The following is an 18340-nucleotide window of genomic DNA, read 5'->3' as shown; positions in this document are numbered from 1 at the left end:
TAACATCTCCAATTTTGATATCAGGTTTAATACCACTTTCCTTCATAATGTGATCCATATAGATAATGTACATCCTTGTCTCACACCAGATTAACATTAAACCATCTTCCTGTACTTCCTTCAATTCTAACTGCTGACTTACAACTCAAATAAAGACTAAGTATTGCTTGATATAATGTCCCATTGACACCATATAACTGCAGCGTATTAAATAGCTTCTCTCTTGGCACCTTGTCATATGCCTTTTCCAAATCGACAAAACTTAAATACAGATCTTTGTTATATTCCCATGCTTTCTCGACTATTTGTCGTAAAGTGAAGATCTGATCCTGACAGCCTCTATTTGGCCTGAATCCAGCTTGTTCTTCACCAAGCTTTTCTTCCACAATTCTTCTCAACCGTTTCTCAAGTATACTGGCATAGATCTTGCCAGGAACACTCAGTAGGGAAATACCTCTGTAATTCTCACATTCAGTTTTATTTCCCTTTTTATATATGGGTACTATGAGAGCTCTACTCCAATCATCGGGAATTCGTCCCTCTGTCCAGGCTTTCTGAACTATGCAGTGCAGCCACTGTAAGACTTTTATACCACCATACTTCAGCATTTCTGGTCGAATATCATCTACTCCTGCTGCCTTTCCACATTTCAAGCCTTTGATGGCTTTTTCTACTTCAAGTATGGATATATATTCCTGACTGCATGCCTGGTCAGTGTTTTTTATCACTGTGCTGTCATCATTGCTTGTTTCATTTAGCAGTTTTTCAAAGTAATTACTCCATACTTCAAGGATATCTTTTTCTCCTGTTTTCATGTCACCTTTATCATCTCTAATTCCTTTTACAGCACTCTTTCCTCCATTCCTAAGCTTCTTCAACAACCTCCAGAATATTTTGCCACCTTCTTGATATTTATTTTCTATATTCTTGCCAAAGTCCTCCCTTCAGTTTATACTGCATTGCTAAATTTAATTTTAATCCCTTTTTGCCTATTTTTGTACTGCTATAAAGGTATCTATTATAATTTTACATATATGTAGATACTGCATTCCTTGGCTTAGTGTTTCATATATTATGTATTAACTTATATTGCTAATTATTTTTGCACTACTGTAATAATCTCTGACCTTGTGTGTTGTTGTGGCTACTGCAGCAGTTCTGTTTACCTAGAGATGCTGCTTTGTGAAACTAGATTCTTGTACAGACGTATTGTTTACAAATTTTCTGTAAATGCTAATGTTGTAACCTTTAGTATGGCACAGTATGACCTTTGTAGTTTTTGTGCCAAATAAACTACAAACCAACCATTCTTCCCCTCTTTCCCCCCCTAACTTTTTGAAAATGCATTGCCAGTCAGTCTCAATCTTTATCATTGTCAATAAGATTAGTGTCTGGTAACTCATAGTCTAAAGTATGTGATATATCATCATGTATTTTGGTTTTCTGATCCTGACTAGTAAAACTACTCACTCAAAAATTGGCTAGTTGGTGACTGAGATCAGCCTATAAATTCTGTCTTCTACTAGTCTAAAATAACGGATGTTAATATAAGGAACTATTAGAAGGAAAGTGGTGGAATAGTCACCAGAGGCCAGTATACCAAAAGGTATCAGTTAACTTTCTTTTACTTTAATTATTAGAGACAAGTTTTATACTTCATGAATGCCAAAAATATAAATAATAAGGCATCTTCTTTCCCTTCCCCAACAAATTTGCTCTCTCAATTGACAGCTGTCTCTCAAAATATGTGCCTATGGATATGTGTGCAGACTAGATTTTTTGCTTAAAGAATGGTGAATGAGTGGAATGAAGAGCCAGAATTAGTTGTTAGTGCCCTGACAGCAAATAAGTCTGAAAAGAAGTACTATAGGTATTATGAGTATAAAGGTTAGTGTCAATCTCCTACAATGATTCTTTTGACTCCATGAAGAGATACCCTTATAATAATAATAATAAGAAGAAGATGACAAAAATTATTATCCCAGTGGCAAATATCAATTAGATATAGACTACCTACAATATAGGTCATAGTTGTCTAAACATTTCTTTTTGTTGAGTGCTGATGACTAATATATATTATGTATCTGAGTATTATGACACTATATTAACTAAGTACTACCTTTGTCATGTTCACTCGGTTTTTTGGAGACAGACAGTTTGAATTATTTTCATTGGTATAGTGCATGGATGGTGAACCTATGGCACACGTGCCAGAGATGGCACGTCAATGATTTATAGGTGATATCCTTATATATGCTTATAAATTATTCAAGCTTTTTTTTTTTTTCAAATTATTACAACGTACAAGTTAAATTCTGTTTTACATGAGAGAGCACTACGAAGACGTGCAAATGATTGGTGCAGTATTAACAAAAGATCACACGACCCAAAGACAAAGGCAACTGACAACTGTTGAGTTGAAATGCTAATTCTCTTCAACCGAATTCCATTGCATCTGAAACTGTCACAACTCCATTCACTATATATTTCTTAGTTTTAATGCATTCATGACGGGTATCGCTTATCGTTCTGACAGACCTTCTCATTACCGGCGGGCTTAACTCGCACAAAGTTTCAATCAAAGGTTGAAACTTTGTGTGAGTTGAGAATGCCGTTCATGTAATTGAAAAACTGAACAATAGTTTTTAGTTAGATACTGTGTTTCCGGTGCAATATGGTTTTGCTTGATTCTATACAGCATAGTTTCTGTGGGAGAGGTCATGTGATTCATTAGTTAGTGCCGTTTTTATTCCAGCTGTCTGTAATTGCATTATTTGTTGAGAAAAATGTTACATAGACTGCAAAAGGCTCTGTACCTTATTCAGAGATACAAAAAAAACCTCCTTGTTTTTCTTGCATCTGCAGTATAATGCCTGTTGGGGAGAGAGTGTTGTTAACTGCAGGGAGCGAGTGACCATTGCCTCGATGTGAACATGTTTAAACATTTTTCGTGTGTGAGGTATAGTACACCCGCACTTTGTAGAGCTTTGCTTGGCTTTCTGCCAAGAATAGTCGATTCATGCTGAAGGGGAAGGCTCGTAAAAACTAGCCTCTCACATACAAAATCCTATGACTAATCTTCTTTGCTTTACTTAACCTTATTTTATCATATCACAACTGTAATAAAATTCTCTTCTTTTTTTTTTATTTAGTTCAACAAACGATTTCAGCTATATTTTTCACTTGGATGCAAGCATGTTTTTCTTTCTTTTTAATTTTTGTATTCATTACTTTCAAAGGCTCTTAACAATATCTGCTTAGGAACAAGCTTGCTTACTTAGTTATCTATACAGGGTTTTTAATTCTTCTCTTGTTACATCATGATAACTGAAATTTTCACATTCTTAAGTTATCAGGGTGTAACATCATCCCTTTACAAATTCATTATAACCATTATAAAAAGTCCTATGTTCATCAACCAGTCCTGTATTCTACTCCTAATCTTTCCCAATACCTTGACTATGTCTATAATTGAAAACTTCTGTCATAGAAGCATGCTTGTAGAATGACACTATTTTGCCTTTTTTCCATTCCTTAGGAACCTTATCCAGTGCAAGACTTTTATTAAATAACCAGGTTAAGGGCATAACTAACTGTTTTGAACATTCCTTAATTCCTTGAACATTCACTTCTAATTCTTGTGTCCCTTCTACATATTGCACAGCATTATTTACACCAATATGATATACACTGATGAAGTGATCATTTAATAATTCCACTATATCCTTTGTAATGGTCACTCAGCTACCATGACTATCCACTAGTGTCAACCTGCCATAATTATTTTTCTTCTTGCTAGCCATATAGTAGAAGAATTACTTTGAATTATCCTTTGTCTGGCTAGATATTCTCCTCTCATACTTCACCGTTTCTTTCTTTAACATGCTAGTCACCTTTCTAGCCTGCAATTTATACTTCTCATGCATCTGATTGCCACTGACTGTCTTGTACCTCCTCCATAACATTTTCTTTTCAACACAGTTTGCTTGATTTCACCATTCATCTATTTCACTCCTACTATATTTATTTGCTCGGCTGTTGGCAGGACCGGCCTTCTCTATAAAGGGACCTGGGTGCAAGAAACCTTTTGGGGACCCTAAAATATTTTTCAAAGGTAAAAATTAAAGGATTCGAAATAAACGTATTGTAAAACCTCTTACCTGCAAATGATTTTGGCACAGGATAACAAAAAAAAAACACATTCGAAATATGATATGTCTCTGCAAATGTGTACCGACTGTGCCCACTCGATTGTGGAGCCCCGGTGCATTGCACCCACTGCACCGCAGAGATGGCCGGCCCTGGCTGTTGGTATGTAATTATACACTGGTTGTGTCAGATACTGCTCCCTTTAAATTGGCATGCACTGTAAACATGTTTTCTGTACAGTTGTTGAATTTCTATCAAACTATTAATTCTATTAATCTATCAAACATATTGATGCTAGTTGACTACAGAGCTATAATCACCTGCCTTAATAATTCCATGTATATCCTTTTTTAACAATAACCTTTTCCTGTTTCACCACTTTCCAAAGTACCTCATGATCACTCTCACCAACTGGCAACAGTGTTAATACCTCATTAACAACCACCTCTTGTGAAGATATCACCAAATCCAACACACTAAAACTTCTCTTTGCTTCTGTCACATGTTGTTTAAGATATTTATCCTTCAGAAATTCAACAAATTCACACTCCTTGTTCCTATTATTATTATTATTATTATTCAGGCCCCCCAAGGAGTCAAAAGACTCATCGTGGGAGGTCCTTTCTAAGAAACACAAGTCTATCAAGACTCATTGAGGGAGGTCCCTCCTAGGAAACACAAAGTCTATCATACCACTCCTCAAATGCACTGACCGTTCTCGCTCTCACCACTCCATCAGGCAATGCTTTCCATGGTTCAACCACCCTCCATGCAAAGAAACCACTCCTCACCCTCTTGCTCACAGTTTCCGTTCATAACTTCAAGGGATGGCCTCTTGTCATCACTCCTTCCCGCTGTTCAACCAAGCAAAAGAACTCCCCGGTGTCAACCCTCTAACCACCTCTCAACAATATACACTGTACAGTATCTCCTCCTTCCAATCTACATTTCTGTAATTAAAGTTTCCCATTATAATTACTTTATTTTTATGTGCCAGCCTGTTTGCCTAAACATTCCACAAAGAATATTTTCTACATTCCCTAGCCTATAGCAACATCTATTTAGGTATATTAGTCAGTTAATTTTCAACTTCACACCACACAAATTCAAGATCTTCACATGTACTACCACTTTTTACTTCTGCTCTTTGTGATCACAATTCTTCTACAGTTGTTTTAAGTGCTTCCCCCTCCTCTTTTCACCTTCCTATCCTTCCAGAAAATGTGTAGTCTTTCATTTCTATTCCACACAGTACATCATCCTCAGATGATTATCTGAGGATGATGTACTGTGCCAAAGATAACTGGCACAAGTTTCACTTATGCCAATTATCTTTGGGTATATTTACTCATTCAATGCAACAAACTCAGCTCCTTTATTTCGAATGCTCCTTACATTTGTATACAGACATAACAATCTCCTTGTCTTTGAGGCCATCCCACCAACACCAACATTCTCTATTCTAGCTAGTATACCACACCTCTCTCTTTGTTCTGGCCACTCCTGTTTCCCTGATCCTGACTCTGATTTCCCTTCATGTCCGACTAATCCCCACCTTTATGCATTCCATGACCTTATCCTGCTACAATCACATCTTCAACCTTGTATCCATCTTTCTCCTTCTCTACAACCTTTTATGACTGTGCTATCCTGCTTCACATTCATTCTTTAATCATTAGCTAAATCATTCATTAGCTTAATCATTAGCTAAATGAATGGAACCCATTCATTCCAATAACCTTAAACCATTCCATCTTCAATTCAAATTATCTCCATAAATTCACAAACTCGAACCTCCTTACCCTGTACAACTCAGCCATCTTGCTATTCATTATCTTAACTCTCTTTCTCAACTCACTATTATCATAGTGAGTTGATGCATCAACTTCAGAGAAATCATCCAGCATGCTCTTGTGCATGTCAGAAGTGAAAAGATTAAACAGATATACAAAAAAATAAACAGAACAAAATATATCATATCAGGACGCAAGAAGGAAGTTAACCACTGCTACAGCTGTTTTCAGATCGTCTTATGCTGAGAAGGTGGCAGCTAAGAAAATTTCAACAGTATCTCAAACATGTATGTTATTCCACCTTCTGATAATTTCGCCATACCCGAGCTTTATGATTATGAACACTTCTCTGTTGAGTGCATCAATCACATGACCTACAGTCTTATTCCAGAGACAACTCCAAAAATGGTTCCATTCAATGAGAACCCACTTGTTAAAAAATTATGGCAAAAATATATTAAAGATAAACCACGATATACCCCCCCCTCTGAAAAAATGGATATACTTTACTTCAGTATCCGTTGAAGTAAATTAAACTTGCCAACTAATCCTGACACATCAGATGTATTGAATATTTCACCAGAGGAAGAGATGGGCACTTGCTGTCCATACTTCCCAAAAACAATTGATAAAGATAAACCTAACCAAGGTAAGCCATCAACCTCCAGAAAACCACACAAGTCTATAAAACCAAAACAATAGGAAAATTTTTACAATGGAACTGTCATGGGTTTTTCCAGAATATTAATAATATCAAGATTTTGAGGCAGAAACACAAACTTTTCTCTTTCTGTCTACAGAAAACATAAGACCCAATGAGGATCCTACCTTAAGGAATTTCGTTGTATGCAAGGATAGAACTAGATGTGGTCCTGCTCATGGAAGAGTAGCTATCTTAGTTATAAAGCTATCAAGTCATACTTCATTTCCATCATGTCCATCTTAATACTGCTCTGGAAGCAGTAGCAATTCACCTATCCGTGGGATTTCTTATTATAGTATGTTCAATTTATTTACCACTGAGTGCTGAGTTAAAATGAAATCAATCTTGATAACCTTATCTCGCAAATGGCTGAACCCATACTTCTTTTGGGTGACTTTAATGGTCGCAATACTCTGTAGGTTAGTGTCAATAAAAATAGATGAGGTCATATTATTGAATAATTCCTTAAAAAAATAATGACCTCTCTCTTTTGAATAATAGACAATACTTTCTTTCATATGCCTACCTGCTCATATTCTGCAATCGTTCTTACAATCTACTCACCTTCCATTGTTCATGGGGGATATATGGAAGCGATCACTTTCTGTTCTTTGCACGTCTTCACAGGAACCATGTTCCCCTACATAGATGCTCATATGGAAAATGGATCATGACTGACTGCAATACTTTTCTCCAGCTTTCAAATACTGATGCAGTCAGTCAAATACCTATCAACGAAGCAATAAAGTATGTAAATGACTGTATTGTCCAGGCAGAAAAGCCTCCATTCCAAGAACATCATCTCAATTTCCACTCTCTCTCTAAAGCCTTGGTGGAACCAGAATGCCACAAAGCCAAGAAAGATCAACACAGAACATGGAGTATAATAATAAATTTAGTTTAATTCTTTATCCAAGTGTAAGCAAACAAAGTTTGCGCCTGAAGTATCTTCAGGACTGAGGCAACTCTTGGTAAAAGTGGACTAAGCTCTCATCACTTGTCGTAGTATCTCCCATAATGCAAAGCACATCTCCTTGCAGACATGTATAATGCTATGCATTAAGAGAAGGACCACTACCCAGAGTGGTTTCGATCTTTATTGAGATCTCATCAGTGGGAGCCTGACCCAGAGATGGTGATACTAAGGTAGAAGTAATGGAGAAGTCATATTTACCTATACGAGTTGCCAAAAAGTGTCTCACCTTATTAAATTATTCTGGATTAGAGGAGAAAGATGGTGGAAGTTTTTTCACTTGCTTAGACTATAATAAATTTAGTTTAATCCTTTATCCAAGCAAACAAAGTTTGTGCCTGAAGTATCTTCAGGACTGAGACAACTCGTGGTAAAGGTGGACTAAGCTCTCATCACTTGTCTTAGTATCTCCCATAATGCTTTGTTTGCTTACACTTGGATAAAGGATTAAGGAAATTTTTATCTATCTAGCCAGGCTGTATACATTCAGGCTGATATTATCAGTCTCAGACAGATTGCATGATGTTTTTAAACTTTTAATTTTTGCACATGCACATTATTTACTAATTTATCTTTCACTGTTTATGTAGTGCTTTAACCTTTGTCCTTCTATACTGGTGTAACCTTTGCTATAATTTATTTATATGTAGGTGCCACATTGTGTAACTTAATTTTTGTACATACATGTTATTTACTAATGTATCTTTGATCATTTATGTATTGATGTAAACTTTGATCTCGTATATGACCTTTGCTGTTCTCATGCCAATAAACCAACCAACCAACCAAGAAAAAAAAATAGTGAAGAAAGACATTGATTGGAACAGCTACAGAAGATATAGTTGAGATATTTAATGAGCAGGTCATAAAGGTGTCTCATCCTTGTGAATGTGATATCATGGAATGTTTGAGAGCAGTGGATAAGGAGGAGAGAAGGCCTGCAAGTGAGCAAGAGATATATGAGGAAATGAGCAATCATGATGTTAATAAGGCTGTGGGACTTGATGATATATCACCACATACTTTGAAGGAATATGCCAGGGAGTTGACATCTGCATTAGCATATTTGTTTAATATGAGTCTTACATTGGTTCAAGTTCCAAAGGAGTGGAAGGAAGGGAAGATTGTACCAATTCATAAGAGAGGTGATAGAACTCAAATATTAAATTATAAGCCAAACTGTGTGTGTGTCAGGTGTTTTAGTTAAAGTGTTGTAGAGGCGTGAGAACCAGAATCAAGAATTGGGTTGATGACAGTGATATTATCTTTGATGAACATCGTGGATTGCTAAAGGGAAGTCATGTTTTAGAAATCTCCTTGCATATTAAACTAAGGTGGCAGTAACACTGGACATGAGAGATGGATACACTCAGGGGTCTGTTTTAGGGCCATTGCTGTTTATCTTGCTGTTAATGAAATTAGGGAAAATTTGAATGGGGATATTCAGTTGTTTGCAGGTGATGCAAGGTTGGGATGAACTATGAGGTGTAGAGCAGATGTTGTCTCCTTATAAGAAGACTTGAATAGACTGAGCACATGGGCATGAGAGCAGGAATCCAGTTCATTATTGGCAAATGTAAAATTTGGAAATTTGGAAAACAAAGATGAGATATGGAATTTACTCTTAGTGGGAATATATTCTTGGAGGTGGGAGAAATAAGAGATCTCAGGATAATGGTGGATGAGGATCTAAAATTTAGAGGACACATTGCCAAAATAGTGAGGACAGCACAATGAATACTGGCAATGATGCAGAGGACACTGACTTGTAAGGGGATTCTTGTTCTATTGAATAAGGCTCTGATTAGGCCACATATGGACTACTGTGCACAGATTTGGTTGCGTGGTTTTCAAAAGGATGAAGAGAGGAGAGGGTCCAGAGTTGAGTTACCCAAATAGTTTCTGGTCTCTGGAATGTTGAGTATGAAGAAAGGTTGAAAAGATGCAATTTGCAGAGTCTAGTGGATAAAATGAAGAGGGGGTAATATGACAGAGATATATAAGTTAGTAAGGAGTGGTTATAGGATTAACATAGAAGAGGTTTTTCATAAAATTGAAAAGCTGTCTAAAGAGAGTGTGAGCAAGGGAGTGAGAAGCAGTATTTTTGTATGGAGAGAGTTGTGAATGATTAAAATGCATTGACTGTGAGTCTAGCATCAGCAGAGAATTGAATGTATTTACTGCACAGTATGATAATGCTGAGTTTGTTTCAGAGGGACCTCCTGCAATGAGTCTTTTACTCCATGTGGGTCTTGGGATAATAATAAGAAGAAGAGGAATGATGTCAGTTATGAAAATTATAAGATGCAGGCTAGAATAGTTACAACTACTGTATAGAAAGCTAAAAGTAAATATGAAAAGAAACTTACTGTGAAAGCTAAAGACAACCCAAAAGAATTCTATCATTAGGTTTAGTGCAAAAGAAAGAATGAATGTGAAAGAACAGTTGAATGCTGATGGTAAGTTGGTGACAGGTGTAGAAGAAATTCCCTCGAGAGTAAGTGTCCATTTTGCTAAGAACTATCAATATCATATATTGATAGTTATTGATATCAATATCAATATAACATTGAGCTCATTGCTACCTCTTCACTGCATGAAGGAACTCAGGTGCATGGGGGGAGTCAGTACTACTAGAGCTGTTGCACAAATTGAATAAGAATTCAACAATTGGGACTGAAGGGATCAGCTCAGGTGGAAAGAGTGTTCAGCTAAACTGATTGTGCCTTTGGCCAGGGTATAATTTGAGTCTTAAAAACAGGTAAGTTTTCTTTTGCAGGAGTAGAAATAATATGTGATAATCCTGTAAACACTATTTACCTCTCAATATCTCTGGATTGGTGGTGAAGAATTTTGAAAGTTAGTATGATCTTACATACAGAAATAGGTTGGCAGAGAATCTATACTTTGTAATGAAAAGTATGGGTTTATAAGGGTAGTTCATGTTTGAGCAACTTGCTCACATTAGACAGGAGGAACGGTTACATCGTGATACTTTTGGACTTTGCTAAGGCTTTTGACACGTTATAGTATGGAAGACTATTGCATAAATTGTAGGGTATGGGATTGTATTATAACTTATTAGCATGGAAAAGAGAATGGCTGACTGACAGATATGAAAATGTGTATGTGTGGTGTGAGTCTTCAAGGTATAAGGTGACCAGTGGTTACCACAAGGATCAGTGCTTGGTCCATTGTTATTCATATTCATTCTTTACAGTAATGACATTGGGAAGGATTTGACAGGTGAATAAAATTTCTGTCTTGGGAATTATTGGAATGAAATCCCCTTGAAATTTTCACATCTTTCTTGTCTAGAGTCTGGGAGAAATTCGAGACATTTCCATTTCAGAAATTTAAATTTACAAATCTGAAAAACAGAAAAGCATTGAATTTATTATAAATTTTAGTAAAATGAATATTGTATTATGCATATTATAGACAATGATTAAAATTTTATTTTATACATATATTGGTGTTTCTTTTAGATATAATAACAATATTACCTTTATATGATTAATACAACTATGAATCAAGTGCAATGAAACATCCACACATAAATAGACATTTTTATTATGCTTAGCCACTCCAAGTCAGTTTGTTCACAGAATTACCTCTGCTAGCACTATCAGTAGCTAACGGACTTTCATGCTGTCACTGAAGTTATTATTTTTCATTTTTACTTTTAAATTTTATTCACATATAACTTGTAAAATAAAAATCATTTATAATTTTAATTTTTATTAATTTTAGAATTTTATTTTTTTTCACTTTAGTTTCAAAATGAAATTAAATCAATCCATACATTATGAAATATAAAAATGAAGAAGCTGTTCAGTATAATTATTGTCTAAAGCAAATTTCATGTAAGGGATGGAACGCTAGTGGACTGATGAGGCATTTAGAAAGTATGCAAGAATCACATTTTGAAAGAAATGTGGAGGAAATGTAGAATCTTCAAGTAGCTCAAAAAGAATTGTCTAATCAGTCAATTTTAATCGTTTGTAAAACAAGAAAGTTAAATGAGATTGTATGTAGACTGGCTGCAAAAGACGGAATCTCAATTCAACACAGCCCATTCTAACAAGTGTCCTTGAGTAGAGAAGTAGTTAAAGTCAAATTCTCAGTGTGCTACACTCTAAGGTATGCTCACAAGATTAGAACAACGATCCTGTATCAAGGTTCAGGTTGCATGAGGTAAAACTGCAAGGAACTGTTATCATGGCCTTAGGGAAGCCTGTGGCAACAGTGTCCTACTGTACTGGACTGTTGCAAGATGTGTCAGTGCATTTCTTGAAGGGTGAAATAACCCAGATGATAATTGCCATGTAGGACAACCTGTCAATTTCAGATGAACATGTTGAGTTGGTTCAAGGACTCGTCACAGTTGATTGGCAACGGACTCTACACCAGTTGGTCCAGGAAACTGGGATAAACCACCAAAGTGTTTGGCACATCCTAAAAGAGATGCTCAGTGTGTGCAAAATTTCAGCTCATTGGGTTCTAGATCACTTGACTGATATGCAAAATTGGCACAGGTATGCAGTTGCTGGCCTCCATCTGGAATGATACAAAAGTGAAGGTGATGCATTCCTGAATTATACTGTATCAATTGATGAAACTTGGGCCAGAGCTTGAGTCTGGACTGAAGAGACAATCTAACAAATGGCACCATTCAGGATTACCCTTTCCAAAAAAAACTTTGTTTTTTTCAGAAAGGGTGATCCTGAATGGTAAAGTTGTGCTGATAGTCACTTAAGATGTTCAAAGTGTTGTCATTCTTCATCATGCTGTGCCCCAAGGGCAAACTGTTATTAACATGCAGCACTTTCAGCAATTCCTGGAACATCATTTGCATCCAGCTTTAAGGAGAAAATGAGCATTTTTTTCACGAGTTTACCACAGTATTTGTTGAACAGCAGTGCATAATATCATGTGTCACAATTGGTGATAGAGATGTTGGACAGGTGGCAATAGGAAGTATTGGAACATCCTCTGTATTCACTGGATATGAGTCCTTATGATTCGACTTGTTCCCCAAAATGTAAAAACCCCCTCAAAGGCCTGCAGGTTTGTGATGTGCAAGAGGTTCTTCGAGCAGTAGGTTGCACAGTCACTGATATCAACAGGCAGCACTCTGCTGATGGTATCCAGTGGCTCCCACAAATTTGTAAACAGGTGCAGAACATAGCAGGAGATTACATGAAGGGATATAATTATAATGACTTGATAATTTTACATTTTGTGCACGTTGCCACTACTTTATTTAAAACCCTCTACATGAATTTTTGATATCTATGAACATAAAAAAAGAAGAGCAATTATCAAAAATTAAAGACTTATAGAATCAGATCACCATTTCAGTGTTACTTTGGATGAGTAGACCAGTAGTGGAAATAAAATTAATTTCAGTATTGTTTTATATGCAGATAATGCAAAAATTTTCAACTTAGGGTTAGTTCATATACCCAGAAAAATGTTTGGTAACTGATATTCAAAATATTGTGGACTCATGAAAGATTTGGAATATTTTCAAAAAAAAAAACATATTGTGGCTATAACAATAGATAGAGCAAGGGTGATCCTGAAATTTTGATGTGAAAGCTGAATTTGAAAATTGACTCTATCTCAATCATGCCATTTAATTAGCAATTATTGATACATGTTATAAAAATATAATAAATTGCAAATATACTTAAAAAATAATTTTTGTGGACAGAATTCATAGTCATGGAAAATTCCTGAGCAGAAAAGTAAAATGTCGAGTAGCAGGAACAGAAAAATAGTTGAGACTCAGAAACCAACAGGTGATAAACACCTGTTTGCTGATGATGCAAAGATAGGCAGAGTAAGGCAGGAATGCAACTGATATGCAGCATTTGTAGAATGATGTGAATTGAGTGGAATTGTGGGCATGTGACGTGATGTGAAGTTATCCATTATGCTAGAAGAAACCAATCAGGCTAAGGATCTTGGAAGTTTATTAGACAGGAAGTTGAAGTTCAGAGATCATGTATCAAATATTGCGAGTACAACTGAGTGGACAATTGTAATGTTGAAATAAACTTTGACATGTAATGATGCAAAAGTTATTTGGCCTCTTTACTTAGCCTTAATACAATTTCACCTGTACTATTGTGCATAGATCTGTTTTAGTTTATTTGGTGATGCAGTTGTGGTGGAGAGAGTGCAAAGGAGAGTGTTAAAGATATTGAGACTGTGAAATGTAGGTTATGAGAACAGAATGTGAATTTGCTTTTTTGCAAACACTAGTAAAGGAGAGAAAGAGGACAATGTAATGGATGCAAAATTTCAAAAGGGTCATATAAGATAGCAGTTGATGGAATTTTTCATTTTAAGGTGGGTGGGAAAAGGATGAGAAGGTATCCATGGAAGTTGAGAAGGAAGGAAGGGTAGGATCATTGCTATATAATTGAATGGACTGCCTTTAGAGGTCATGAGTGCAGGAAGTTTGAATGAATTAAAGAAAAAGTATGACAGCTAGTGTGGGTGATAAGTAGTCTTCCCAACTTGCTGGAGGTCTCTTGTAATAATAATATATTGTATTTAATAATAATAATAATAATAATAATTTATTGTATTTTCAGATGTTATGATACCTCCGTATATTGTTCCTGGAGAAAATGAAGTAGTAGCCAAAGTTAAATCTCAGATTACTCTTCATTGTGGTGCAAGAGGTAATCCACCACCAAACATCACATGGACAAGAAACGGGCAACATTTAAAAACAGGTTCTGAGCATAATACCGTACTGATAAATGGTTCCTTGTATATCTCTAATGTCACTCATAAAAATGCTGGCCACTACAGATGCATTGCTGACAATGGTATGGAGAAAACTGCATCTCGCTTTGTCACTTTAGTGGTCTATGGTAAGTAATATCACTTATTTATTGTGAAATGAGCTTTTGCTATTTTTATTATTATTATTATTATTATTATAAGAGCACTTGCAGAAAGGTCAAGAACTTGATGATGATAGGTATACTCAATGCACACACCACTTTTCATACTTTTCTTTATACATTTAAAAATTATACACTCACAACCTCCAATGGAACTTCATTTCACCACTCTTCTGAGTGTTCACTAGTATTTGAAGCCAACATTCCTTTCATCTGTCCTTATGCTACAGTATTGATATCATCTTGGTTACTTTCCTGTAGAAAGGTATTCTATACAGGATATATTATGTTGCAGAGAAGGACATTTAGCTTCATAGCAAGCTCTCCTTTTGTATATTTTATGATAATATTTTTTAATATAAAAACAACATTCATCAAGGAAACATAAAAATTATTTTAAGTTTCACCAGTAATATAATTGTCATTATCTTGAAGGTTTCACACAGTAACTATACTGACATAACCAGTCAGTATCTTGTATAACCTGTACAAAAGTACAGTCACAGTGCAAAAAAGAAATGAACATTTCTTACATCATATAGAAAGTTTTTTTTTTTTTTACTTGGTGTTGCAAATTAAATTAAACTCACCAAGAAATTATATTCTTGTTTTCTTCTTTATTGAACTGTAAGAAAACAAAATTCATCTGAAGTACATTTATGACTAGGCCACTTCTATATAGAAGCTAATATATACCTGTATATTATTATTATTATTATTATTATTACGTGACACTTCCAGGGAGTCCAAAGACTCATCGAGGGAGGACACCTACTCTACATCTCTCTCCCTGTCTCCGCCACTCAATCCACCAACTACACCAACGCCATCTACCGTCTACCACCACTTCCACAGACAATCACAAACATTCATGCCCACGGCGGGATTCAAATCTGCAGCCTTTTAGCTGGAGAGTGGAAATGCTAACACCACTCGACCAACCAGGCTGGCCATATATTATCAATAATATAATTTCTTATATTTAAAAACAAGAATATATTATTTCTTCCTTAGTTTAATGTAATTTGCAAACAAGTGAAAAAAAACTATCTCTTTCCAGATAATTTTAATAATAAGGTGATACATCGTTTTACTACTTTTATCATATATCGAAAATATATGAATTCTGCATTAATTCAACCTTAGTATTTCTTCTGGGTCTGACTCCCACTGAAGACATTTTAATAATGTTTGTCTTTGGGCTTGATTCCAAGGAAGTAGAGTCACTGTGAAAGTTTAATAGTGATCATTTTGGATCACTTAGATTTAGAGTGATCTTGCAGATTGCTCAGAGTTTCTGGAGAGGTAATCCCTGCATTTTACCTCAATTTTAATAATGTTTGTCTTTGCTTGATTCCAGGAAGTAGAGTGGTTCTATTTGTTAGTAGGTTTTTGTCTGTCACTGATGAGAGTTTAATGAGTTTATAAGTGATTATTTTGGGTCACTCCATGAGATTTAGAGTGATCTTGTAGATCACTCAGAGTTTTTGAAAGAGAGAGAGAAAGAGAGGTGTTATTATACACACCCAAAAGGATGCATGCTTTACATTATGAGATACTAAGGCAATTAATGTGAAGTCATTAGCTTCTGTATAAAATATAGCCTAGTCACACACCTTAGCACAGTACTCCAATAAAGGTTGGGTAGTGACCTTTCCCATAATGCATAGCATTATACACACCCAAAGGATGTATGCTCTGCATTATGAGATACTAAGGCAATTAATGTGAAGTCATTAGCCTTTGTGTAAAATATAGCCTAGTCTTGAAGAAATTTCATCTACAAACTTTGTTTGCTTATACCTGGATATAGGATTAAACAAGAATAATTTCTTGACATTTTTAATTTAATTTATTACCAAGTGAAAAAACTTTCTACAGCTGCTAGAGGAAGTTGTCTCTCAACAGCTCAATAAATTCATTTTAATTCTTCTCATGTGATTTTACTGCTACCTCAAATCAGTGTTTGGATAATTAGTCTTTCATTATGATTACCCATTTTGCATTGCTAGATATTATTAGATCTTATATATATATCTTCCAAGGTGCATATAATGCACCTTGCATCATAGTACATCATTTCACCTAGAGCTTGATCTTCCTCTAAGTCTTTTTCCTTGCCATCCTGGAATTAATGACCATACCACTTTACATTAGCTTTGTTCACACATTATTGAATTCTGACATTGTTAACTTCTTTTTTAACATGTTCATTTTTAATATAATTCTGCATTGATTTCAACTATTTCTACCCAAGTTTATTCTAAATTCTCATTTATGTGGTATTTAGTGTATTTAGTCAATCAACTGGTTTATTTCTAACTCAATTCTCAGATTCATAACTTAAATTTGATTTGAATCCTATTTTGTTTACTGCTCGTTTTGTGTTTTGGCTAATTTCTCTCTACATGAATTTGTTCAGCTGGCTCCCCATCAGACCAGCTTTGATTGTATAACCACCATAATGAAATGATGCACTATAATGAACTTTAGGAAAGTCTCATAAAAAGTAATGCTATTTTAAGCTCACTATTACATACACTAAAAGCTGAAACCTTTGAATAGCGAACCAAATTTCATAGCAAATGACATTGCAATCGGCACACAAAGGAAATACCAGGAAACTGTACAATGATGAGAGAATGATGTAGGGATCATGTAGGCCAGGAACTATACATAAATAAAGGAAATCATGGGAAATAAAACAGGAAATAGCAAGAAATTGTATGTTGAGAACACAAAGGATTGACAGAACTCTAAGTTTTGGGAAGTGATTGCTGTTAATTGTTTATATTTTTTAAATTAATGAATTATACATTTATATCCATGTCTCTGAACTGTAACAGTGTTTCCTTCTACTGTACAGCTGCAATCGAAACACACATTATATGCATGCTGTATGATTTGTTCTTGTATACAGAATTCAAATTTTGTTACCAGTTCTTCTGCCTTCTCCCCAAAAGAAGCTCATGACATATTGAGCAAAATATATAAGAATAATAAATTATCTTTAGTTTTCTCTTACATGTGTGAAGCTGTTATTTAAAAATTATATTATGTCTAATGCACATGTCTCTAATAAACTTTTAAACCCTTACCAACTTATTGTCTCAATTACATCACTCTCATACTCCTATCAACTAGATGCTACAAATTGCATTCCCTCAGTCTGTCTTCATACTCAGTATTCTTTAAATCAGATGCATCCTTAATTAGTTGTCTTTCGATCCTTTTCAATATCTTCACCCTTCTGAACACCACATGCTAAATGTATGCACAGTAATCTATATGCAGCATATCCTCACTCAGAGATATCTCCATATTTTGCCACATTAAACTGTCACTCTTTATCCTTTGCCTATAATGCTAGTTTATTGAAATCATCCTTCAAATTATATCATTCTCATTAAATATTTCTTTAAATATTTCTCTACCAGTTTTACATTATCTGCAAAAAAAAACTGGATATTTCCTCTTAATTCATTTTCTATATCCTATATACCTATCCTCTTCATGCCCCATGGTACACTTGGCCAAAATTAATCTTCGCAAAATTACTTGCAAAATGTCTTTTACAATTTGGAGACTGGAAAAATTGTTGCTGAATGAAGTGAAAATGGATGTGCAGAACCAGGGAAACTAGAACTACCAAGGAGGGGAGGGGGGAGTGGATATGCGGACATCACTGAGACAGTTGAGCGTAAGAATGTATATAATGTACCCAAGCCAGTACTATGGACAAAAATGGGAATGGGATATTTAGAATAATGCATCAAGATAGGGGTGGGACAAAGGG

General features: G+C 35.3%; 1 protein-coding gene across 3 annotated transcripts in view; it reads left to right on the top strand.

The window, feature by feature from the left end:
• LOC150102627 (papilin-like) overlaps window positions 1–18340 on the top strand; it is an 843028-nt gene that overhangs the window by 781633 nt on the left and 43055 nt on the right. For all 3 annotated transcript variants that reach the window (XM_090399411.1, XM_090399410.1, XM_090399409.1), the window contains one exon: window positions 14227–14511. In XM_090399411.1, the coding sequence (XP_090255537.1) occupies window positions 14227–14511 (285 nt within the window). The remainder of the gene's footprint in view (window positions 1–14226; window positions 14512–18340) is intronic.

This window comes from Typopeltis vanoorti, chromosome 10, assembly GCF_054136105.1.
Source record: "Typopeltis vanoorti isolate ZY-2024b chromosome 10, IOZ_Tvanoo_1.0, whole genome shotgun sequence".
Taxonomy (NCBI): domain Eukaryota; kingdom Metazoa; phylum Arthropoda; class Arachnida; order Uropygi; family Thelyphonidae; genus Typopeltis; species Typopeltis vanoorti.
This window is presented reverse-complemented; position numbering and strand designations above follow the sequence as displayed.